The 25,582-nt window shown below is 34.0% G+C and overlaps 3 protein-coding genes across 3 annotated transcripts; all 3 read left to right on the top strand.

Moving 5' to 3' along the window:
- Window positions 1-3,481: 3,481 nt before the first annotated feature.
- On the top strand, window positions 3,482-3,913 carry LOC107887907 (pollen-specific leucine-rich repeat extensin-like protein 4). Its single transcript, XM_016812126.1, has one exon. It carries the CDS (start codon window positions 3,482-3,484, stop codon window positions 3,911-3,913), a length of 432 nt encoding a protein of 143 aa, XP_016667615.1.
- Window positions 3,914-4,739: 826 nt separating this feature from the next.
- On the top strand, window positions 4,740-9,270 carry LOC107887335 (BAG family molecular chaperone regulator 6). The gene is made up of 3 exons (XM_016811528.2): window positions 4,740-4,957; window positions 5,468-7,401; window positions 7,624-9,270. The coding sequence occupies exons 2-3, from the start codon at window positions 6,886-6,888 to the stop codon at window positions 9,187-9,189; spliced, it is 2,082 nt and encodes a 693-aa protein (XP_016667017.2). The 5' UTR covers window positions 4,740-4,957; window positions 5,468-6,885; the 3' UTR covers window positions 9,190-9,270.
- On the top strand, window positions 5,518-6,825 carry LOC121205047 (BAG family molecular chaperone regulator 6-like). Its single transcript, XM_041075975.1, has one exon. The coding sequence runs from the start codon at window positions 5,518-5,520 to the stop codon at window positions 6,823-6,825; it is 1,308 nt and encodes a 435-aa protein (XP_040931909.1).
- Window positions 9,271-25,582: the final 16,312 nt, after the last annotated feature.

Below are 25,582 nucleotides of genomic sequence, written 5' to 3'. Positions count from 1 at the left end.
AATTTCAACTTAGAAATGAAAAAGGAATTGAATTGTAAAATAAATCATAAGTTTTTAGTAATAAGGACTAAATTGAGAGAATTTTGAAATTAGGGTTATTGGTGAAATTTGAAAGTTAAAATTAGTCTAAAGTGGGATTTGAATGAAAATATGAAATTAGTTTTAAATAAAATAAAGTTAGTTTTGATTAGGGACTAAATTGAAATGTGAGAAAAAAATTGAATAATAATTGAAATATTTAATGTAAAATTCTGTGTATTAATGATTCTAAATTGTTTTAATTTCCATAGCTAACGTTGAGCTGAATACCTCGACTAAGAAAGGAAAAGACAAGGTTAACGACGAGTAGCTCGGGAATTATGGTTTGTATTTCTATAATCCGAATTTAGTAATTTTTATTTGTTGTATTTTAAATTAATGTGTATGGTAAGTAATTAATGTGGGTGTTGATTATTATTATTTGGATAATGAGTTGAGATTATATGAATTTGTGATTGATGAAATTATTAATTGATAATTGAAATGTGAATATTGTGGGAATTGAATATTGAATATTGGATGTGTTGAAAAGTGAATTGAAAACCATATTAACTATATCGGGCTGAGTCGGATATAGTTGGCATGCCATAGGATTGGAAGAGTTCAGAGATACTTCGACCACAAGTCGATGAGACACTGAGTGTCAAATTAATACTTCGGATAAATTCGATGAGGTACTGGGTACCAATTTACTTCGGCAAGGCTCATGAGACACTGGGTGTCTACTTATTACTTCGAATTATCCGATGAGGCACTAATGCCAAACTGGTGTGTTTTGGTTGGACCTGTGCATCCGTCTGAGTCTGAGTCGTGTTAATAGGGAAAGACCTAAACTGAAAGTCTTAACCAACTAGCAATTCTAATTTCAAAACTAACTGCAATTAGTAAAAGACCTAAACTGAAATTTCTTCATTAAAACTTGTATTAGGTAGTACTAACCAAAACAAAAAGGTTTTCTCAAATCTATAATCTATAATAACAACAACATAAACACTAAAAAAAAGGAATACAACTTTAATTCCAAATCAAATTCACAACAAATTAAAACAACAAAAAGAATCAAAGAAGAATTAAAACAGATTAAGTGAGCCTTTCGAAGTGAACAACACCTAATTTAAGTCAAAATACAAAATCTAAACCAAGTTAAAATGAACCAAAAAAAAAAAGAGATTAAAACGATTTAAGATCATCACCTTGGTTGTCTAGGAGCAATTCAAATCAAAATTCTAGGGTTTAATTTTCAGTGAAATGGAAAAGATGGATGCAGATGGGGAGGGTGACTCCAAATATATATGCCGACTGGTGGTGCAGTGCAGATTTTGAAAAAAAAAACGAAGATGAGGAAAATCAAAGATGAATACCGACGTCTGATATTGAGAATCGCTGTTGGCTGACGGCAAGCAGAAGATCAGGGTGTCAAGGATGGGGGAAGGGGAAGGGAAGATCGGGGTGTTGAGAGTTGTTGGCTTCTTTTCTTGAAAATGTCTTACCGAAATAAAGAGGGTAAGACATTCCCAAATTAAAGGCTTCTTTTTTAAGACATTCCCAAATTAAAGGCTTCTTTTTTAAGACATTTTCCCAAATTAAAGGCTTCTTTTTTACCTTAGGAAATTATTTTCAGCCAAACAAACACGGGAAAAGATTGAAAAGCTTCTCTGGAAAATGTTTTAGTGGCAAACAAATGGAGCCTTAATGTGCCACCCATCACTATTATTTAAACAGACTCGTATATTTTATATATTTAATACAATTATATGTGTTATCCTGTCTTTAAATTGTCTTATTTTTTAAACAACCTAATAACAAATTTTCTATTCCCAATATATTATTTATTTAATTAATTTTGTGAATTAAATTATTTTTTTAACCCAAATTTTATTAAAGTCATGACAGCTTAACATATTAGAATCTACGAGTAAATAAATTTAATTGTCTCATTCTATAAAAGTACAATGACCACTTAATTTATTTGTTTTTACTTCAAATTCAATTATTTAATTACAGTCAATTAAATAATAGTTAAAAGAAATTAAATTAGTTCTTAAATCATCTCTTGTTCATTGCAAGAAACTGCATTTACTACGGATAGTAATACATGCAATCTATTTATTTTTTTTATTGTTTTCATTCATTTAATGTAACTGTTCTAAATGCAACCTGTAACTGATTGTGATAAGCTAGTAGATGGACCGATTGAACATATATAATTAAGGCTAAAATAAATTTAAAAAATTTCACTCTTCATCTATTAATTACAACATTATTTAGTTATCAATCCACTAAAAATATATTTAACTCTCCCTTATTATATGTAATTGTAAAAGTAACTTATAACTCGAATCAATTTGAAAAATTCATAATTTTTTTTAAATTTTGAGTTAACTGAATCAAGTTATTCGATTTTTTTTGAATTAACTTGAATAAGTAATTTGATTTTTTAAGTTTAAGTTGAATTGAATTTTACAACTAGAATAATTTGAATAGCTCAAATAACAAATTAATGTAAATACCCATTGGGTACTTGACAGTTTTGAAAATGTGCAACTTGGTCCCTTTCAAAAAAATTACAATAAATTCAAAATAATCTTCAAAGGTAAAAAAATATTTGTAAATTTTTTAATTTATAAATATATAAATTCAAAAATTCAAAAATATTAAAAATTCCTAATTTTATTTTTAGAAATTTTTAAAATGAAAAATGTAAAGCCTTAAACAAATAATTTATCAAAACAAGCTTGTTATACTAATTATCTTGTATTTTTCTCTTATTTTGTTTTTAAAAAGTTTTCAAATATATATGGTGGTTATGTTCTTCAACTTGAAAATTGATCGTATTGTCAACAAGATTTCAATATGGTCGGTTTAATTTTTTTAATTTAACTTGAATAAATTTATTCGACTCAACCCAATTCGAAATTTTTTTAAATCGTTTTAGGATGATAAAAGACTTATCGACTTGACAAACTCAAAAACTTTTCACTCGTTTCGGTCAACTGCTTACCCCTACATCAAATGATCTTGTCATTAGTGTATATCCCTAATCTTTTTAAATTGAATCCATTTACTCAATATAATCATATTTTATCTCATAATCACCATCACATTTTCCTCCATTAAAAAGGCTATAGAGTAAATAAAGGACTGCTTAACGTGGCAATGGCCAAATCTTAATCATAAACCAGACTACTAATTACTTCCCACGTAATTAAGCCCACCAACAATATAATGGAAGACTCAATCATTTAGCACCCTACTCATTTTCACAGTTTATCACACTTGTAGGTTCTCCAATATGTTTTGTTGGATGAAAATTAATGATCGCCAGCACACTTTGCACCACCATGACTGGCAGTAGGAGCCATGGATTTGCCTGCCTATATATATACGTAGCGTTAGTGTATAATGGTATGATCGAAATTTAGTTTCCATCCAGTAAGTTGATATGGGACGACAAAAAGGAAATCAAACTACTAGTCTTTTAGTTGTTTTAGACTTAGTACTTGCTATTGTTGTTTATCTTCCTCTTGCTTTTTTTCCGGCAGCCTCGGCCATACCCTATACGGAATATAGCTGTCCACCTTATACCGGATATAGACGTTGGATACCACGGTGCCAGTTCGGACCAAAACCCGAACCCAGACCTATACCAAGATCGCCGCCACCAGCACAGCTATGCACGCCACCTCCGCCCGTTGAATTGTCTCCTCCACCACCACCTAATCCAGAGCTTCAACCACCATCACCACCACCACATAAAAAGCTTCCACCACCATCACCATGCTGCCCGTGTCATCATTATCGTAGGGGATGTCGGCCATGCCATCATGATGACGATGACTATCTCATCTGCCATCGTAAGAACATAACTAATTAAGAAAACTTAAGAGGCATGGCAAATCAATAAGTTCGTCTCCCACTTGCATGGTTCATGCTATCTCTGCTACACGTCAGCTGTTTCTCCGTCCTGCTGGATCATACTTTGTATGCGGCAAATAGAAAAAAATGTTGGGGGCGTATCCTCTTTGGGTTTGTGTTTAATACATTGTTATTTGATACTTCAAAATCTATTAGATTATGACATAGCGTGAAAATTTTATGTAATTAATTTTAAAAATTAATATAATAATTAAATATGATTTAGTTTGTTATAAGGTTATAAAAAATCATACATGGCATAGCTTATAAACTATTATTTATCATTATAATAATTAATTACGTGTAATTATTGTTATATATATTTCAAGGTAAATAATTTATAATAATATAGCGATAATATAATAAAAAGTATTGGAATATATTTGATATAAGAATTGATTGTGGAAATAAAAAATTTTAAATTACAATTACAGTTTAATTTTATTAAAATGAAAAATTAAATAAATGAGTGCAAAATCAAAAAGTGAGTTAAAACTAAAAATGATGTTGAAAGCACTAATGACGGAGTTGTGGAATTATTCACAGAAGCAAAATCAAATTAGAAAGCGACACGCAGGATAATATTTTCTAAACAAAAAATCTGCCATCAGTCAAACTTGGCGAATCCAAGATAATTTCATTGTCCACCTAAGCACTCAAACATGACACCAGGAGAGACGTCCACGTGGAGTAAGTCTCCAGACGGTTCGCGGGAAAGAGAAAACACGAAACATCCGGAAACCAGAAGATTTTATTCCCAACCTGTACTAAGCTTTTCCCATATCTACTATAAATATCCCAAATCTTACACATTTTTAATCCAAATTCCAGTACGATAAAAAATCTGATCACGAGCACAAAGGTCTAGAACAAACCATTTCATTCTACTGGGTTGGTGGATAGATTAGAGCCGATAACTGAGTTCTGTGGAGTTGTGGAACCGGGTGGACTGATTCTTATTTGCTTTGTTCTTCAGTCTTTGTTTACCGATCAAATTTCAGCAGTAAGTATCTCTTTTTCCCTTCCCTTTGCTTTATTTTTTTATGCGTAATGAATTTTTGTATAAGATGAATATCTTTTCTGGGCTTCCTGTATGTTAAGTTTTTAAGGATGTTAGAATGTATGAACTTGTCTGGAGTCGGTGGATTGTTGGCAATGACATTTTCCTATGTTTAAGCCATATGTGTACATATGCGTATTTATGTCTCTCTTTTCTTTCTGCAATAGCCAGAAGTATGGTCTGGTAAATTAATTTAAGTTCTCAGGGGCTTGTATATATATATTTGTTTTTTTGGAGTCAGTATTATATGTTTTTTACATGTTCCGATACTATGCAGATATTTCATGTTTGAGATTTGAATATGGTTTCTGTTCATAGTGTGATATAATTTTTTATTTTTGTTCGGGTAATTGATTATCTCGGTGGATATAAATTTCCTTTGTGCAGTCTTTTAACATTTATTTTGTCGCTTGCTATTGTATCTGAGGATATCCACTGATTTTGCTTTTGTAGTGTTCCCTTGAGCAACCTATATTACCAGATCTTAATCTTTTCAACAAAAAATGATGCCTGTTTCTGGCTACATGGACTCAAATCCTCACCTGAGAAATCAAGCGCCTTATCCTCCACATTATTTCCCTGGTTTCGAGGCTGTTCCGCCTCATTTCAAGGCGGACCCGTCCAAGTCTCCCTTGATGTATGAATCTTGGCCTTGTAGCGGCAATTGCAGTAGGTACCCCCCTGTTCCTTACTATGGCTGCTGCAATCATGGCAATTTCCCTGGTTACTATAGTTTCAGACCTTCTTTCCCTCATTTTGCACCATCACCAGCATTTCACCATTATCCAAATTATCCTGTATTTCCTGAACCTTATCCTCTTGGTTATACCCCTCCACATTACTTAAACCAACAACCTCGATATGAATACGACAAGGATCCGCACACCAACTACCATTGCTGTGGCTGTCCTAACCATCTTCCCAACCAGAAAAATGATACAAGTTTAAAGATTGAAGAGCAGGAGAACGATACTGAGAAAAAGGAAGGTGATTCAGAGGCTCCAATTCAACCAAGTAGTTTCCCATATCCAATTATGTGGATTCCACCTGAGTACATGAAAAGTAAGGAGCATGGGAAACATAATGATAGGATGGAGGTGAGTGACTCGGATAAGGTGCCTTGTGCAAGGCCCTCAAAAAGCCTAAAATCGACTGAACAGGAGCAGAGAGTTCGGAATGGCTGGTTTCCACTTGACATGAATGGTTGGAAATCTTTGATGCAGGGAGAAGGGGAGAAACAATCTCGTAACCAACATAATCAAGACAACATGACGCAATTCCCAGTTCCTGTCTTTTGGTTACCAAATTCTGATAGGAAACAAGAGGATGAAAATCGAGATAAACAAAGGATGATAACTGCTTCAGATAATTCGAAACAAGCTCCAGTCAAAGTTGAGTTCATCCCAGGGGGATCTTCTGTCAGTGATGTTAAATTGGACAAGCCTGAATCAGACAAGGAGATTTCTCAGAATAAGAATGCTGCTGAGACAAGGGGGAAAACCACTAGTCAAAAATGTGTTCCTATTGAAGTGAAGGAAGGCAAGTCTGAAGGGACTGAAAAGAAAGGGAAGGATGTAAAGGATGTAAGTGTGAAGCATGCTGAAGACACAACAAAGAATGAACTCGGGACCGTTGCAAAAAGAAAATCTCCATCTCCTTCGAAAACATCAAAGTTTTCTCCTGTTTGTCTTAGAGTTGATCCCCTTCCAACGAAGAAAAATGGCAATGGCAATGGCAGTTCAAGGTCTCCTAGCCCTCGTAAAGGACAACCAGAAGACACATTGACAAAGGCCTCTGCGGCACCGGGCTGAAAAGAAGACTCTGCTGTAAATACACAGAATACCAGTGGTAGCCCTGACAGTGTGGAACTTATGGAAAAGAAGATAAAAGAAATTCCAGTAATCGCAGAAAGGCCCAAGGAGACCAAGGAAAACAAGGCTAGAGAAAATATCAGTATGAATCAAGCTCAAATTTTAGGAGAGACTCGAGAAGTGTCAGAGCAGCCTACAGTGGGAAAAACTAAAGAAGATAATCATGAGAATAAAACAGAGGAGGAAACAAAAACAAGTTTTGAGGAAGTCATGGGAGCTGAGAAAGAAGCTGACAGTGTTGAAGTGCCTTGCGATCAATGCAAAACAGAAGTAGGAAGAATGTCAGATGACAAAGCAGCGAAGCTCATCCAATCTGCCTTTCGAGGATTTGAGGTGAGAAAATGGGAACCATTGAAAAAACTGAAGCAAATAGGTGATGTTCGTGACCAAGTCAATGAGGTCAGAAATCATATCCAGTTTCTTGAGTCTTCCACTGATCACAACGAAGATGATAAGCTGAGACTGTTAGCAGGAGAAAAAATTATGACTCTTCTTCTAAGACTGGATTCTATTCAGGTATGTATATTGCGGATTAACTACATCTCAGAAACTTATCTTTTATGTTTCTCAGGGACACAAAACATATCTTTTGCCACTATTATCTACCTAATGTGATGTATTAGAAATGAATTTCTATTTGTTATTAGTAATTATTTGGTTATCAAGACATGCAGTTATTTAGAGATGACAGTCCCAGTGAGGATGCTTATTCAATCTTGGTTTATGTTAATGGTTCAGGGTTTGCACTCCAGTGTGCGAGATTTAAGGAAATCATTAGTCAAGGAGCTTGTGTCTCTACAAGAAAAGCTTGATTCTCTAACAAGAAGGTGGACTGAAGGAAAGGCCAAGGATTTGGGCACTACTGAATCTGCTGATTGTTCTAATGGTCAAGTGTCTGAAAATATCAGCATGGAAAAGGAGAGTGAAAATGCATCAGCTGATTTGGAGGAGTCGACGGAAAATGCAAACGACATTACACGCATGGTGGATGGCAAGGATGGTGAGATCGCAGAGCTTCCTTTTGTTGAACAAGGCATAGATGGGAAAACAGAGAATAATAGTATGGAAGCAAGTCATAGAACACCAAGAATAGAAGATGGAGGTAAATCACCGAACCTACCCAACCTTGGGCATGCGACTCCCTTGTCATCTATTCCCGAGCACAAGTTCAACGCCGATGATGTCTTGGAAGTGAATGGTCTAACTAAAGAGCAAAAACCAGGGGTGGTGGAAGTTAATGATCAGATTCTAGTGGATATTAACTCGGAAGATAAGAAACTGTGGTCATTGCCAAAAGCTGATCAAGTGGATGCCGTTGGTGAACTTGAAAAGGACATTGGAAATAGCAATGGTGAGAAAGAATCTGATCTGCCAATTGATACTTCTTCGCCAGATGAAGCAGAGAATTTGCAGTCCACAGAGAAAGACCAAGAGATTAACTTATTATTAGAAGTGTTGCCAGTTGGACTAATTGATGAGGAACTAGCCATTTCCAAAATTGATGAGCATTTACTTGAAGCAGAACCAAACAACAGTGTAGAGGATGAGAAAAAGATTGACTTGTTCAAAGAGTTGCCAGCTGGAGTAATTGATGAGCATTTACTTGAAGCAGAACCAAACAACGGTGTAGAGGATGAGAAAGAGATCGACTTGTTCAAAGAGTTGCCAGCTGGAGTAATTGATGAGCATTTACTTGAAGCAAAATCAAACAACGGTGCACGGGATGAGAAAGAAGTAGAGATCAGCCAAGAGGAGGTGGACGACAACAAATGCACAATGTTCTTTAAACCGGAGGAAATCCACTCAACAATAGGTGAAAAAAATAATGAGGGCCTGCAACGACATGAGGATGATTCAGGTGTGATTCCTGGTGATCATATGGCATCATCCGAATCAGAAGCAGGAAGCGAAGCAACTGAGGAGAAACTAGTATTGTTTGAGGAGATGAAAGATGCAGAGCAGCCAGTAGGAAGTGAAGAGAAGGAAGAAGCAAAGCTGGAAAAGGAAATGAACAAGCTGCTTCAAGCTGATGCTTCTTGGAAACCAAATGTAGCGAAGATTGGAGAAGATAATAAGGTGGTTGAAGAGAACAAGAAATTGAACGAGATGATGGAGAAACTTATGGAAGCTGGAAAAGATCAACTCACTGTCATATCCAACTTGACTGAAAGAGTGAAGGAGCTTGAAGAAAAGTTGGGTAAGACCAAAAAGTCAAGCAAAGCAGGTTATAGAAAAGTAAGATATGCACCTTCTTATTACAAGCTTGGGAAAATCAAAAGGAAGGCTAGTGAAGTTGCAATGTGAGGTTTAATGTTGATTGGGTCTAAGGGTGAGGTTTAATGTTGTGTTTATGTCGAAATAAAATCAATAATAAGGTTGCTTTTTCGCTTGTTCGTTGCTACTGGTGTTCGTTGAGATTTCACATTTTTCACGTAAATTTCAACCTATCCAAACAGCTTATTATTTTCTCGCATTTTCCCGGGCACAAGGCCCACAATAGGAATCATCTCCCTTTAATACTAAACTGGAGATTATAAATAAATGCTACTCATCTCTCTCTCTCTCTCTCTGCATGGCCTTGACCATTTCTTCTCAATTTATCTCCGTTGTTGGCTTATTCTTGCCGGCAATACCGCTACCCTCAAGATGTCTCTTAACCGAAAGGTTTCTTTTTTTCCTTCTTTTCTTGATCAAAATTGAAGCTCCTGAAACAAGAACAGAAAATAAAGAAAGAGAAAGGTAGACCTAGGCTGACATACTAGAAATAACCCTCATCTTCGCACAAGGGCTTAACAAAACAACGACCTTTTGTCACATGAAAACTTAGGGTGTCGCTTGGATTGATTCCTCTGTTAAGCTCTGTTCTTGCATTGATCATGGTGGCAATGAAAACCCAACTCTTTAAGGTTTCATCGAAGTTCTTTACTGCAAAATTTTTGCATTTCCATTGAGATATTCGCGATAGTATCTTTCGCGATACCTTTGCTGGAATTGTTAGATTGTTCGTTGGTAACTTTTTTCGAGATGGCTTATTTTACATCGCTATGAGGGTTCTTTCTTTCAATGCAATTAGGGGGAGTTCGACTCGAAAAAATTAAAAAAAATTTAAATTTCGAGTTAAATTAATTAAATTATTTGAGTCAACTTAATTTTTTTTGAATTTTGAGTTTAAATTGAGTTGAGTTTTTGAGTTTTTAAATTCGAATAACTCGAATAATTCGAATATCAAACTATACTATTTTACATTTTTACTCTAAACTCTCAAATTTTATTACTTTTCTATCAAAACTTTTACTCCTCCTCATTTTTCCTTTAAAACTTTTACACTCCTTTTATCTTAACTTTCTACTACCCAAAATCTATTTCTCACAAAAAATTTACTTTCCCATTTACTTTTCCTCCAAATTTTACACAAAACTCTCAAAATTTTTTTATTTTTTTTAAAATTTTTACTCTCATTTTCTCACTAAAACTTTTGCTGTCTTCTCATCCCACCCCCATCTATCCCAAATCTATCCCCCATCCCTAATTTTTTTAATATTTTCCCTTCAAAATTTTACTCCCCTTTATTATTTTTCCTCAAACTCTTACTCTTTAAAACTTTTTATTTTCTCCCTAGACTTTTACTTCCCACATTTACTCCTAAATAAAAAATCAAAATTATAAAAAAATCGCTAAAAGTAAATAGTAATAATTTTATTTATATCTATTATTTATATTATTAAATTAAATTTCACATTTTCTATTATTTATATTATTGAATTGTTTAGTCATTTTGAATATTTATATTAAAATTGAATTATTAATGATGTCATAAAATATTCGTGTTAAAATTTTATATTGGTATCAATTTCACATTTTATCTTTAAAATAACTTTTATTAAAAAATCACATTTTTTACATTTAATATATTTTTTAATTCTAAAATACATAGTGACAAGAATCTGAAGATAATTGAAATAATTAAGCAAGCAAAGAAGCTAACCCGTATATAAATGATTAATAAATAAATTATGAGGTGATGAAAGTTAATAAAAAATTTGATTACGGTAGACGGACTTTATTATAGTGGGTGACAGTGGTTACGAGGACCTAAAATTATTTTTTAAAATTTAACTCGAACAAATATATTCAATTCGATTCGAATTCCATCTCACTCGACTCAATTCGAATTCCGTCTCACTCGACTCGATTTGAAAATATTTCAAATCAAATTAAGATGATAAAATATAATTCGTCAACTCGAAATTTTTTAATTCGATTCGATTCAATCGAACACTCACCCTTAAATGCAACACAAGTCTGCCGACCTTTCGATAGGTTCCAAAGGGTTATAAACATTGACGCATTGGTTCTTTGGACTTCAAATGTCCCGGTTGTAACACCCCTAACCAGTATCCGTCGTCGGAACAGGGTTTTGAAGCATTACCAAAACTTTTAGAACATTTTATATTCATTAACCAAGATAATTCAAAACGTCCCTTAATTGAACCCTCGAGGCCCAATACGAGCATTAGAATCGAATCAGGACTAAATCGAGAACTTTAAGAATTTTTCGCGAAATTACAAAAATTTTCCAAGATGCAGGGCTCACACACCCGTGTGGTCTAAGGGACACGCCCGTGCTAGAGGCCATGTTCGATCCTGTGTAACTGACTTGTGCACACAGCCATGCCACATGCCCGTGTGCTAGGCCATGTGGTTAATTAATTTAATTCGAAATTAGGTGAAGGTTTCACACGGCCAAGACACACGCCCTTGTTCTAGGCCATGTAGCACACACAGTTGAGACACACGCCCGTGTCTCTGCCCTTATGCTCAATGTTGGGCATTTTGTTTCTCAAAATTAAGGTGTAGGGGACACGGCCTAACCATATGCCCATGTTACCAGATTGTGTGTCATACACGGTCTAGACACACGCCTGTGTCTGCCCTTTTGGACAAAATGAAACCATATCTAGCTTCATTTCTCACCCAAAATTTTACCTAAGACCTGCACTTGAAACACACATCCAATACCAATCAATCCAAGCATTCAAATTAAACAATTTCATCATTCATGATGGCATATCATTACATGCATATGTGTCTATAAACTTACCTTGGATTAACTTAGGCATTAACATCAGTTGATCACATATTCTTAACATATATTTAACCACCATAACATGACATTACAAGTAAATCAAAACAACCATTACTAGCCCTTCCAATGGCTAGATTACAAGCATCATTATCAAGCCAGTAATGGTCAAGTTATCCTGTACATGCCATTATACCAACATGATTATGCCATATATATACTTAAAATAACTAGCTGATAGTGTGATGATGCTCCAATGATCTCCAACCTTAGCGAGCTTCCGAGCACTATAAAACAGGGAAAATAAAACGGAGTAAGCATTACATGCTTAGTAAGTTCGTATAACGAAAACTAAACTTACCAATCCCGTTTATTAAATCTAAACATACAATATCATGTTTTCTATCTATTTGGCTAAATTGCCTAAACATATACATTCAATCAAACATGTTATTGACAAGGTTTTCATATACATCAAGTAAGGATATATGAGCTCATCATGCAATACTCTTTCAAGACATTATCATTTTATCTCATAATTCTCAAGCCGTGTCAAGAGTTTTATGTCCATTGAATCATTGAAATTTCGATAGATACTTAAGTAGTACACTCGGGGTGTACGATTCAATAATCCATCAATTTTTATTCGAGGGTACCCATTAAGGCATTTAATCAAGGAACAGACTCTCGAGCTACATATCGTATAACAGGATTACTAGTCCAGGCTAAATCATTTATATAACGTAAGCTCAAAAGAGCACAATTAGGATTACCAGTCCAGGCTAAACCCTAATCGTAACGTATACTCGAGAGGTATTATATCCGGATTACCCATCCGGGCTAAAACCTTTCTATAACAAGGTCAATAGGATTAGTCGTCCAAGCTAAATCCCGTCCGCAACAAATGCAGGACCTTATTCATTTCAGGAAAGCACATATATTCATCGGAATTCAATATTCAATCGGGACTTAACCCTTTTTCACCATATCAAGTATGTATTAAATTTCTCATTATAGCATTCAAGTAATATACATCAATATAAGTCACATTCCATACAACAAAACATTCAATTAAACATATTTACATGCTTGATTAAGTTACACGAACTTACCTCGACATTTGTTCGCGTATAAAATCTACTAATCCGACACCTTTTCTTTTTCTCGGTCTAACCTCGAATTTGTGTTCTCTGGATCTATATAAATAGCTTTAATCATCAATTTCACGTATTTCATATTTATTTGAACTCAATTTACGTCCTAGGAAAAATTACCATTTTGCCCCTAACTTTTCCATAAATTTCAATTTCGTCCCTAGGCTCAAAAAATGAAACTTGTGAAATTTACTCCCTATTCCAAGCCTAACCAAAATCCCATTATAAAATTTACAGCACATGTATTCATAAAAATTCAGAATTTTTCTTCAATTTTACAAGTTTACATTTTAGTCCCTAAATCATGTTTTTATCAAGAATTACTTTGTAAAAGTTGTTTATCTATCAACAACTTTTCATTTTCTACCATAAATTTATAATTTTCAGCATATACATCCATGACTCATTTTCCATACTTTGATAATTTTTCAAATTAATCCCCCAAATAGATAGTTTAAGCTATCCCAATTTCAAAAATATCAAAATTACTAAAAATGGGACAAGGAAACTTACCCAATTAGGCTATGAAAGTTTCTTCTCTCTTCCCAGGGTTTCCATATAATTTTAGGGTTGAATATGACAAAATAAGATGATATTTTCTTTTTATCATCTTTTAATTAATTAATTAATTATTTCAATTTCCAATTTAGTCCTTACTCTTTTCTAATTTTTTCATGGATGAGTCACCAAAAATATACATACTTTTCTTTAATGGTCTAATTACCATATAAGGACCTCAAGTTTTGAATTCCATAGCTATTTAATCCTTATAGCTACTAGAATTCAACTTTCGCATTTTATGCTATTTTTTCCTTCTCGTAATTAAACACGTAATCGATAAAATTTTCGTATCGAAATTTTCACACGACATGTCTATCATAAAACGGACCGTATAATAAAATAAAAAATAAATTTTATTTTTGGGTCGGATTTGTGGTCGCGAATCCACTATTTTGATTTCACTGAAAAATAGGCTATTATACCGACCATAAGTGGCATCTCCACTATGGGCTTCCATAATCTATTCCAAGAGAATCGTATACCAAAAAGCGTAAGGAGATCAGATTCTAGTATAGGTATATCCTACGAGAATCAATTCGTTTGTGGTTCTACGTACTCGTCATCCCCATTGACATCAACAGGTTTGAAGGAGTGGAAGAGGATGATTAAGGAAATGGAGAAAACGAAACATGTAAGGTTTTCATCAGATGGTGCTATATTGGGTGTCGGGACAGGTCGTTGCCTAAGAAAGCGGCTCATCTCCACCCCGTTACCCGTAATCAAAGTTTTCATGACCAAAAACCGACAATTGCCCGGTCAAGACTGGTATTTGGTTTGTGATTCGTTCAAAAGTTTTACGTAATGTTCAACATTTAAATTCAATCGTTAAAAAGAATCCTAAAGTAAACATTGTTTCTCACTTTCTATTTTTCATCTACATTGGAAAATTAGGTATTGTGTATTATATATGAGAGTTAATTGTAGTATTTTCAGAAGTTATATTTCAAATCTTGAAATTATTGATGTTATATAAATTCAATCCTTTTAAATATTATTATTCAAATCTTATGTTGAATATTTAAAATAAAAAATTTAAACAAAAGTATTACATTTAATTTATATTCGGATCAAATTGTAATATAATTTTTTTACAATGAAACACTTGGAAAGTATTCTAAGGATTGTACCCAATGGATTGTGGATTGAAAAAAATTGTTATTAAATAAATTACTAAAAATAATTTTAAATATAATTAAGTGACAAATTAGTAGTGTTGATGCATAATTAAAATATTAATTAAACTAATTAAATTGATTAACCTAAAATAATCTAATGAAATTTCCTTTTCCTAGTGTTAACGATGTGAGCTTTAACCTATGGCTGACTAATAGGTAAAAGATTAACTTGCTTTAGTGGTTGTAATTAGTAGGAGAACTCATGTTTTAATGATGAATTAATTGCTAACTAGACAGTATTACCTTTCGGCCTCTATTGCCTAACTAATCGATTAGTACACGCTTATCTTTCAACTTCACTTGCCTGACCAAGATAAATACACGATTTACTCGGTAACCTCGTTTTTCGATCCGTTTACATATATTACTTCCTAGGGTTGTAAATCTTAGGGTCTAAGAACACATGAAATTATACCAACTAATTCGTATGAGAAACCCTTGTGAATCTGCTAACTACACACACATCCACTCATTAAATTACTTAATAAATTATACATTTCCATAACCGAAACATGCTAGATATAAAATACACACAACTTATTCTAATATTCATATAAACATCAGTTGATCAGGCTAATGAAAATATAAATAAAAGAACAAGGAAAGTGGAAGAAACCTCTTGAATAAATATAGACGCGACTCTAGAGCAATCTCTGCTCTCGATCGTTTTCATATCGGAACATGAAAAATTTTGACTACACAAACATAAAAATAAAACTAAATAAAAACTAAGTAAAATAAAACTATCTAAGTCTAGGTCTAATGTCTAACCCCTTATTCCGATGACCCTAAGGTTGCTAACGAAAATATAAATAAAAGAACAAGGAAAGTGGAAGAAACCTCTTAAATAAATATAGACGCGACTTTGGAGCAATCTCTGCTCGCAATTGTTTTCATATCGGAACATGAAAAATTTTGACTACATGAACATGAAAATAAAACTAAATAAAAACTAAGTAAAATAAAACTATCTAAGTCTAGGTCTAATGTCTAACCCCTTATTCCGATAACCTTAAGGTTACTTATATAGACAACGGGCTACTTGGTGACCATTGATAAATGCTAGGGTCTAAATATCAAATATCCCAAGAGGGCCGTCCAAAAATTCAGTTCTATTGGCCTGCCATTGTTGCGTCTTCGTGATGTGAAAAGAATCCTTGTCATGATGTTGCCACCATGAATGTCTAACATATGAAGCTGTGATTTATGTTTTAGTTAATGTTTATAGAGTTACACTAGGGTTGTATTAAATTTTGGTGATGAAATTTTAATGCTTAATTAGTTAATTAATTAAGAAGGATCAAATTGTAAAAGATGTAAAACTAGCCACAATTGAATTATAGTGATTAGATGGTTTAATGATTATTTAAGGGAGGATTTATATGAACATTATGCCATAAAACAAGTTAATGAATGGTAATGGGTATTGTTTAAGCTTACATGAATGTTTTACAAAAGGGTAGTATGGTAATTAAAAAATTAAAAAAAAAAAAAAGATAACAATTTATGTTATCATCTTTATTGTTTCTTCATCACCGATTTTAAGAGGGGGAAACTCCATTTTTGGTGCTTGAAGGTTCGGTCCCCATAGCTCTTTGCGTGTCAGTAATTTCCAACATGTTTCTTGTAATTTTTATGTTTTTGAGATCGTTGTAACTAGGTCCTACTAACCCGAACCTTCGTTTTTGAAACTGTCAAACATTATAGATGTTCCCATTGATAAATTCTTGTTATTTTGGATGTTAAATGATGAAATGGAAATTTTAGTTGTTGATTATGATTAATATATAAAGTGATTTTTGTTAATTTTTTATTAAAGGATTGAATTGATTAAATGTTAGAATTGATAAGGGAATTTTGTGAAATTGGAATAAACGTGGGTTGAATATGGAAAGGTAAAAATTCAGTTGGCTTGATAAATTATAAAATTTTGTCAAATGTGGAATTTTGAGTTTAGGGACTAAATTGAGAGAAATTTAAAAGGTTAGGAAAAATGTCTGAATAATGAAAAGTTAAGGGTCATATGCCTTGAATTGAATGTGAAATGAATGTGAATTAAATATATTGTATTTAATTACTGTATAGACCAAGATTTGAATCAAAAACACAATAACCGAGAAAAAAGAAAAATTATGAAGTAGTCCATATGTTTAAATCGGAAGTGCTTTAGAGGTAAGTTCATAGTTATTTTCTATTTAATGTGTTTCACTTGTAATTTATATGGTTATTAATTTGTTAGTTGATTTCTTTGAATATACATGTAAGTATAATTGTTAGGAATACAAGTACACACACACACACACATATATATACATGAAATTGAAAAATAGTTATTAAAAGTGTTTCTTGGATGTGAAATGAATTGTATGAGATTGTAATGAGTTCTAATATGAATACGAATATGTAAAGTGATTTCATTGCACTTTGTGCCCCTATAAACACTTTAGTGTCCCTGTTTGCACAACTGTGCCCTTGTAAACACTTCGGTGTCCCTGTCTGTATATTCAAGCCCCTGCATGCACTCTAGTGCCTCTGATAGCATATTCATGCCCCTAACTGCACTCCGATGCCCCTAATTGCACTCTTGTGCTCCTGATTGCACTTTGGCGCCCTTGTTTTTGCATCTCTGATGCCCTTGAAAATGAATGAAGTTCGAGTACTTGAACCGGATAATGCTGAAATTGAATGAATAATATGAAGAATTACATTGAGTGGACATATTCAAGTTATGATGAGTTCTTGGAAATTTATAGACAAAACAATTAAAAATTTCAGTTATCATGTTATAATATTTAAGTGATTCATTTATTAAAAGCAAGTTAAGTAGAATTTATACTATGGTCTTGCTAAGCCATTTAAGCTTAACGATTTTTCTTAAGTTATTTTGTAGTTAATGGTTGCAAACAGCTCTAAGGATTGACATCAAAGCTCATACTATCCATTTGCTCTTGGTAGCTTTTATATCTCTTTTTGGGTTGTGGCATGTATATAGGTTTTGTTGTAAGAAAGTTAACATTAGAAGTTTGGAAGATATGAAAAGTTATTTAGTATTTGTGATTATGTTATATGATGTTGAATGGGAAACTTTATTAGTAGGAATAGAAGATAATAGTATGGTTGGTTATGAATGATGATTAAGGTGTGTTAATGGATAAAGTTTTGGTGTATTGTTGGGTTATAATTGAGGTACCTATGAATGGTACATTGGTTAGAAGTCTAGGTACTAATTTTGATATGTTTTAAGTGTAGGATTTTGTTTGTTTTGGTCATGGAATGGTTTGTGTTTTATGTGTACCTTGTTGGGCAAGTTTTGGCTTGATTTTAGCTTGTTTAAGAGGTCAATTCGGAAGCACATGGCCTAGGACACGGGCTGTCACATGGTCGAGTGCTACACACAGTTATCCCACACAGTCGTGTATGATCTGTTAGTTTTATTGTAGGTTTCACACGGTCTGAGACACAACCGTGTGTCTCAATTTAGTTAGTTATAAGGCTAGTAAATGGCCTGCAACACGGTTGTGTGAGCCAAGTCAATGAGTTACACAGTCTATGACACGAGCTGGGACACGGCCGTGTGTTCCCACTTCGAATGTTCACACGGTCTGACCTGTGTCACACGGCCGTTTGACCTATGATTTCCAACTTTTCAAAATTTTCCAAAAACTTATGTTTGGATATAATTTGATCCCTGAATACTTTCAATCTATTTTTAGGGCCCTGAAAACCTGAATAAGGCCTATGTAAATAATTATTCTAGGAGTTATTCTATGTTTTTATTTTAATTGAATTTTTTTCTGATTCAAGATAAATTGATCTATTTGATTTTGTAACACTCTAATCCTTAACCCAACAATGGAGATGGGATATGGGTGTTACATTTAGTGGTATCAGAGCTACAATTTAGTCAATTCTAGGACTAACGTAGCATGCATAGAGTCTAGTATATATGTACCCCATATACTCTATTATAGTGTATGCTTTTGATTCACACTAAAATTTTATTTTCTTATAGATTCAATATATCAGCTAAGTCGAATCAGGCCGTAGTTAACACAGCTGAAAGTAATATTCAAGCTTCGAATTATGAAACAAGTAATAGTGCATCAGTTCCACAGTCCTTTGGTGACGAAATGAGAAATGTGTTTTTCGGGATGATGAACCAGTGGTTCAATGAATTTAAGCAAACAAATCATGTAACTCCGTATCCTCTACCCCTTATTGTGCCTCCTCCGGCACCCCTGTGCCCTCCAAATTCTGTGTCTATGACAATTACTCGACTGTCTGTGGATAGAGTTCGTAAATGTAGAGCTAAAGAATTTAGAGGCAAAGTTAACGATGACCTTGCAAAAGCTGAGTACTAGTCAGTGAATACGAAGATTGTAACACCCCTAACCTGTAACCGACACGGGATTAGGGTTACGAGGCATTACCAGATAGACAAAACATTTCAAACCAATTCAGAGTCACAAATATCATATAACATTATTTCATAAGCAATCATCTCCTAAGATGGTCTACAAGACCTAAAATGTACTTTTAAGAGACATTCGGGACTAAACCGAACACATTCATAAAGTTCAGAACTTTTAAAAAAATTTTCAATTCTACAGAGGTCACACACCCGTGTGACCAGACCATGTGCCCCACACAAGCATTAGACATGCCCATGTGAACCAGCCGTGCCAAGACAGAGCTTATATACTGACTTGTTCCAATGGCCAACAGACACGCCCATGTGCTACAACCATGTGATTCTTAGCTAGCTACTGACTTAAGCCCACAGCCAACAAACACACCCGTGTGCTATGGCCGTGTGGCACAATGTAGGCTTGGTTTAAGCCAATTTGCCACCCCTTTTATAGGACATTCCTACAAGCCAAATTAAACAACACTCATACAAAATATTCAGCCAATTTCATGTTCAAAACATGCTTCATTTCAACTATTTCATCATCATTCAAAACTCATTCAAACCATACCAAAACTTAACACAAACATACCATTTGATAGCCAACTTTCATTGCATAACCTATATTTACAATTCAAAACTTAATACATAAACCTTCTAGCCTATACATACCATACTTTAAAATATTTACACTTTCAAGAGTACCAAAATGAGATCGATAGTGTGGTGACAATCCTTGACTATCCCCGAGCCTTTAGTAGCTACGATAACTGTAAAACAGACAGTAAACACACAGAGTAAGCTACAAAGAGCTTAGTAAGCCAAATACAATTGGTTTAACTACTAAAGCATATAAATACAATTCACCATATAAGTTCATAACCAATTCACAGAATAATTCATAAACTTAACCATACTCCTTTCTTTGCATATATGTCATGCATCATTTCCATACATATTTCATAGAGACAAAATTTTTGATATTCAGAAATTTAGTACGATACAAATGTACCTGCATAGGTTACACATTTCATATACTCAAACTCAGGTTTTTTATGCTATCATCAGACGGGTTAGAAACGATATAGATGCTCATAAACAAGTACAATGCCGACGTCCCGGACGTGGTCTTACATGTAATTCAATATCGATGCCTCTGTCCCAGACAGGGTCTTACACGAAATCAGATAATTGCCGATGTCCCAGACATGGTCTTATACATAAATCTCAATACACGATGTCTCAGACAGATGTCAAGTTTTCTTAGAAACATACAGAGCTTTTCAGATACTAGCATATTATCTTACTTTACTCCAAATATATACATTCAGCACTCAAGGCCATCCAATATAAATTACAGTTTATATGAGTAGAATTTATTTCAATTAACACGTAATTGTAATTTGACTTACCTCGTAGGGATTTCAGACGGAACGAGTCGACTATTCAACTATTTTGGACTTCCCTCGATCTAAGTCCGATTTTCTTTGTTCCTGATCTAATACAATTCAAATTCAACCATTCAATCATTCATTTCACTCAAACTAATCCATGAACACATATTTAGCGCACTTTTCATTTTAGCCCTTACATTTTCACACTTTGACAATTTAATCCATTTTTCACAAAATCACAAATATGCAAAATTCACCAAGACTTTAGCTTAGCCGAATATACATGGCTTCCATACAAGTCCAAATAACAAATTTAATTCACAATTTAGTCCCTCAAAACTCATTTTTACAATTTAGCCCAAATAGCTCATTTCATCAAAAATTCAAGAACAAAACACGATAATCTCACATATATCTTTCATAATCCATATAAGAACACTACAAAGCTCATATAATCATCAATGGCACATTTTATAATCTTCAACAAAAACAGAAATTTAGACATGGGTTTTGAAGAACACAAAGCAACGATCACCAAAACGTAGAAATTATAAAAAAAACCGAGCAAAATACTCACCTATTAAGACATGCACTAGCCGAACATCAAAATGCTTCAATGGCTTCTTCTTTCTCTAATTTTCGGCTGAACAAGTTGAAAATGCATGGCCATTTTATGTTTATTTTATTTTATTTTATTACACATTATAAGCCATATACCAACTTTACCCTTATTATTTACATGTAAAAATTCACCTACTAATGTCCAAGCCAATTAGGTGCTTTAATATTTAGCACCCAACTTTTATACTTTATGTGATTTAATCCTTTTTCATAATTAAGCACAGAAACAGACAAATTAAATCACAGAAATTTCACAGAAATAAATTCACATATCACAGACACAGAAAATAATATTAAAATATTTTTCAGACTCGAATTTGTGGTCTTGAAACCACTATTTTGTCTAGGGTCAAAACTGGATTGTTACAATTCTCCCCCTTAGGGATTTTCGTCCCTAAAAATCTGACCATTAAACAGATTCGGATATTGCTGTTTCATTGCATCCTCGGGCTCCCACGTAGCCTCTTCTACACTGTGACGATGCCACATCACTTTAACTAGAGGAATTTTCTTATTTCGTAACTCTTTAATCTCACGGGCTAAAATACGGATCGACTTTTCTTCGTAAGTCATATCAGACTAGATTTCAATCTCAGAAGAGGATATCACATGAGACGGATCAGATCTATACCGTCAAAGCATCAATACATGAAATACATTATGAATCTTTTCTAACTCAGATGGTAGCCTCAATCTATAAGCAACCAGCCCAATTTGCTCGGTGATTTCATATGGTCCAATGAACCTCGGACTCAACTTTCCCTTTTTACCAAATCGGAACAGTTTCTTCCATGGAGATACTTTCAGAAACACTTTATCACCGATCTCAAATTCAATATCTTTTCGTTTTAAATCTGCATAAGATTTCTGATGATCAAAGGCAGCTTTCAAACTATCTCGGATTACTTTCACTTTCTGTTCTATTTCTTTTATCAAATCAATACCGTAAATCTTATTCTCACTGAGCTCAAACCAGTATAATGGAGTCCTACACTTTCTACCATACAAGGCTTCGTACGATGCCATTTTGATGCTCGATTGAAAACTATTATTATATGTGAATTCAATCAAAGGTAGATATTGTTCCCACACACCTTCAAACTCGAGAATACAACATTTCAACATATCCTCGAGTATCAGAATAATTCGTTCTAATTGACCATCTCTTTGCGGATGAAAAGCGGTGCTAAAATGCAATTTATTACCCAGAGCATCTTGCAATTTATTCCAGAATCAAGATGTAAATCTCGGGTCTCTATCAGACATTATTAACAATGGCACACCATGCAATCTCACAATATCAGAATTATATAACTCAGCTAGCTTATCAAGCGAATAATCAAACCGAATCAGAATAAAATGAGCTGATTTCGTCAAACGATCAACTACAACCCAAATTGCATCTTTTTTTTTCAGAGACAGAGGCAAATCCAAAACAAAATCCATGGTTACTCGATCCCATTTCCATTCCAAAATCATAATCAGTTGTAATAACCCATATGGCACCTGATGCTTAGCTTTAACTTGTTGACAGATTCAACATCTCAAAACAAAGTCAGAAATATCTCTTTTCATTCCCGGCCACCAATATAGTTGTCTCAAATCGTTATACATTTTCGTACTTCCCGAGTGTACAAAAAATCTACTACTGTGAGCTTTACTCAAAGTCGTTTGAATCAAATCTGGATTTCTTGGAACACAAAGTCTATTTCTGAACCTCAGACAATCATCATCATCTATTCGAAATTCAGAATCAAAATCAGAATTACACTGAGTTTGTTTAGCCATAATCTCATTATCAATCTTCTGAGCTTCGATAATCTGTTGTAAAAACAAAGATCTCACTTTTAATTCAGCAAAAACTGAACCATCATCGGACAGAACTAAATGAGCATTCATTGCAAATAATGATTTTCGACTAAAAGCATCAGCAACCACATTTGCTTTTCCTGGGTGATAATCAATCACAAGTTCGTAGTCTTTTAGCAATTCTAACCATCTTCTCTGTCGTAAATTCAAATCTTTTTACGTCATTAAATATTTCAGACTTTTATGATCAGAAAACACGTGACATTTTTCACCAAACAGATAGTGAGGCCAGATTTTCAAAGCAAACACGATGGCAACTAACTCAAGGTCGTGTATCGGATAGTTCTTCTCATGCGGCTTCAACTGTCTCGAAGCATAAACAACAAATTTTCCTTCTTGCATGAAAACACAACCTAATCCATTCAACTAAGCATCGCTGTAAACAACAAGTTCTTTACCTGACTCAGGTTGTGCCAATACCGGAGTTTCAGTTAACATAGCTTTTAACCGATCAAAACTTTTCTGACATTTCTCAGACTATTCAAATTTCACATCTTTCTGAAGCAATTTTGTCAACGGAGTTACTATCATAGAGAAAGCTTTTACAAATAATCTGTAGTAACCGGCAAGTCCCAGAAAACTGCGGGCTTCAAATACATTCCTCGGAGGCTTCCAATCCAGAATAGCTGAAATTTTACTCGGATCAACTCGAATACCAGATGCTGATACAATATGACCTAGAAAACCAACTTCTCACAACTAGAATTCACATTTACTAAATTTTACATACAATTGTTTATCTCGCAGAGTCTGTAGCACTATTTTCAGATGTTCAGCATGCTCAGATTCATCACGTGAATAAATCAAAATATCATCAATGAATACAACAACAAATTGATCAAGATACGATCTAAAAATTTGATTCATTAAATCCATAAATACAACAGGTGCATTCGTTAAACCAAAAGGCATAAATAAAAATTCATAATGCCCATACCTTATTCTGAAAGCAGTTTTCGAAATGTCAGAGTCCTTTACCAGCAACTGATAGTAACTCGATCTCAAATCTATCTTAGAAAACACAGTAGCACCTTTCAACTGATCGAATAAGTCATCAATTCTAGGCAGAGGGTATTTGTTCTTTACAGTCACTTTATTAAGTTGACGGTAATCAATACACATTCTCATTGTGCCATCTTTCTTTTTCACAAGCAGAACAGGAGCACCCCATGGTGAAAAACTCGGTCTAGCAAACCCTCGATCGGTCAATTCTTGCAACTGAGATTTTAATTCTTTTAACTCGATTAGAGTCATTCTATACGGAGCTATTGAAATCGGAGTAGTATCAGGTACTAATTCAATGCCAAACTCGACTTATCGAATCGGAGGCAAACCAGGTAGTTTTTCCGGAAACACATCAGAGAAGTCACAAACAACAGACACTGATTCAACTTTCTTATCATTCACTTTCGAATCTAACACATAAGCTAAGTAGGCTTCACAACCTTTCTTCACATATTTCTGTATTTTCATTGCAGATACCACAGCTGGTGGTCCATTCAGATCACTAGACTCAATTCGGATTATTTCATCATTCTTACACCTTAAATCAATGACTTTTCATTTGCAATTCATAATAGCATCATGAAAAGTTAACCAATTCATTCCGAGTGATAATTGTGGCAAGAGGCCTTTTGGTAAATGTTGATCAAAGTTGGGAGCTTGCTTCCATTGTGGATCTACTAATCATTTTCTTCGTGATTGTTAGAAGCGAAAAAATTATTCGGGTAATCTGACAAGAAAGCCCGAAGCAACCTCACATAGAGGTAGATGACCTGGAAACAGTAACAATATTACTTCTAGTCGTGGGAAGATTAGTGATATGAATGAACGATCTGAAGCGAGGCACCAACTAGAGTATATGCAATTAGAGCTCATGAGTAAGCTACTGCCCCAGATGTTATTACTGGTACATTTTCTCTTTTTGATATTAATGTATTTGCATTAATTGATCCTGGATCAACTTGCTCTTATGTATGCATTGCTTTAGTAGACAAAAATAATTTTCCTGTTATGTCCACTAATCACACTGTTAAGGTAACGAATCCACTAGGTCATTGTGTTTTAGTTAATCAGATCTGTAAATCATGTCCACTGAAATTTTGGGGTTATGATTTTCTTTCTAATTTGATGTTGTTACCTTTTGATGATTTTGATCTCATTTTGGGAATGGATTGGTTGTTTGAGCATGATGTAGTAGTGAGTTTCCAAAGGAAGCAATTTAGTTTGTGGCATCTGAATGGTGAATTTCTTTGTGTTAGGGCAAATAAGACTGATTGTACTACAAATGTGATTTCAGTATTGTCAGCTTAAAAACTAATTAGAAAAGAATGTGAAGCTTATTTAGCTTACGTTCTTGATTCGAAAGTGGCAAAATAAAAAATCGATCAAGTACCGATAGTTAAAGAATATGCTGATTTTTTCTGAAGAAC

This window comes from Gossypium hirsutum, chromosome A08 (assembly GCF_007990345.1).
Source record: "Gossypium hirsutum isolate 1008001.06 chromosome A08, Gossypium_hirsutum_v2.1, whole genome shotgun sequence".
NCBI lineage: Eukaryota > Viridiplantae > Streptophyta > Magnoliopsida > Malvales > Malvaceae > Gossypium > Gossypium hirsutum.
This window is presented reverse-complemented; position numbering and strand designations above follow the sequence as displayed.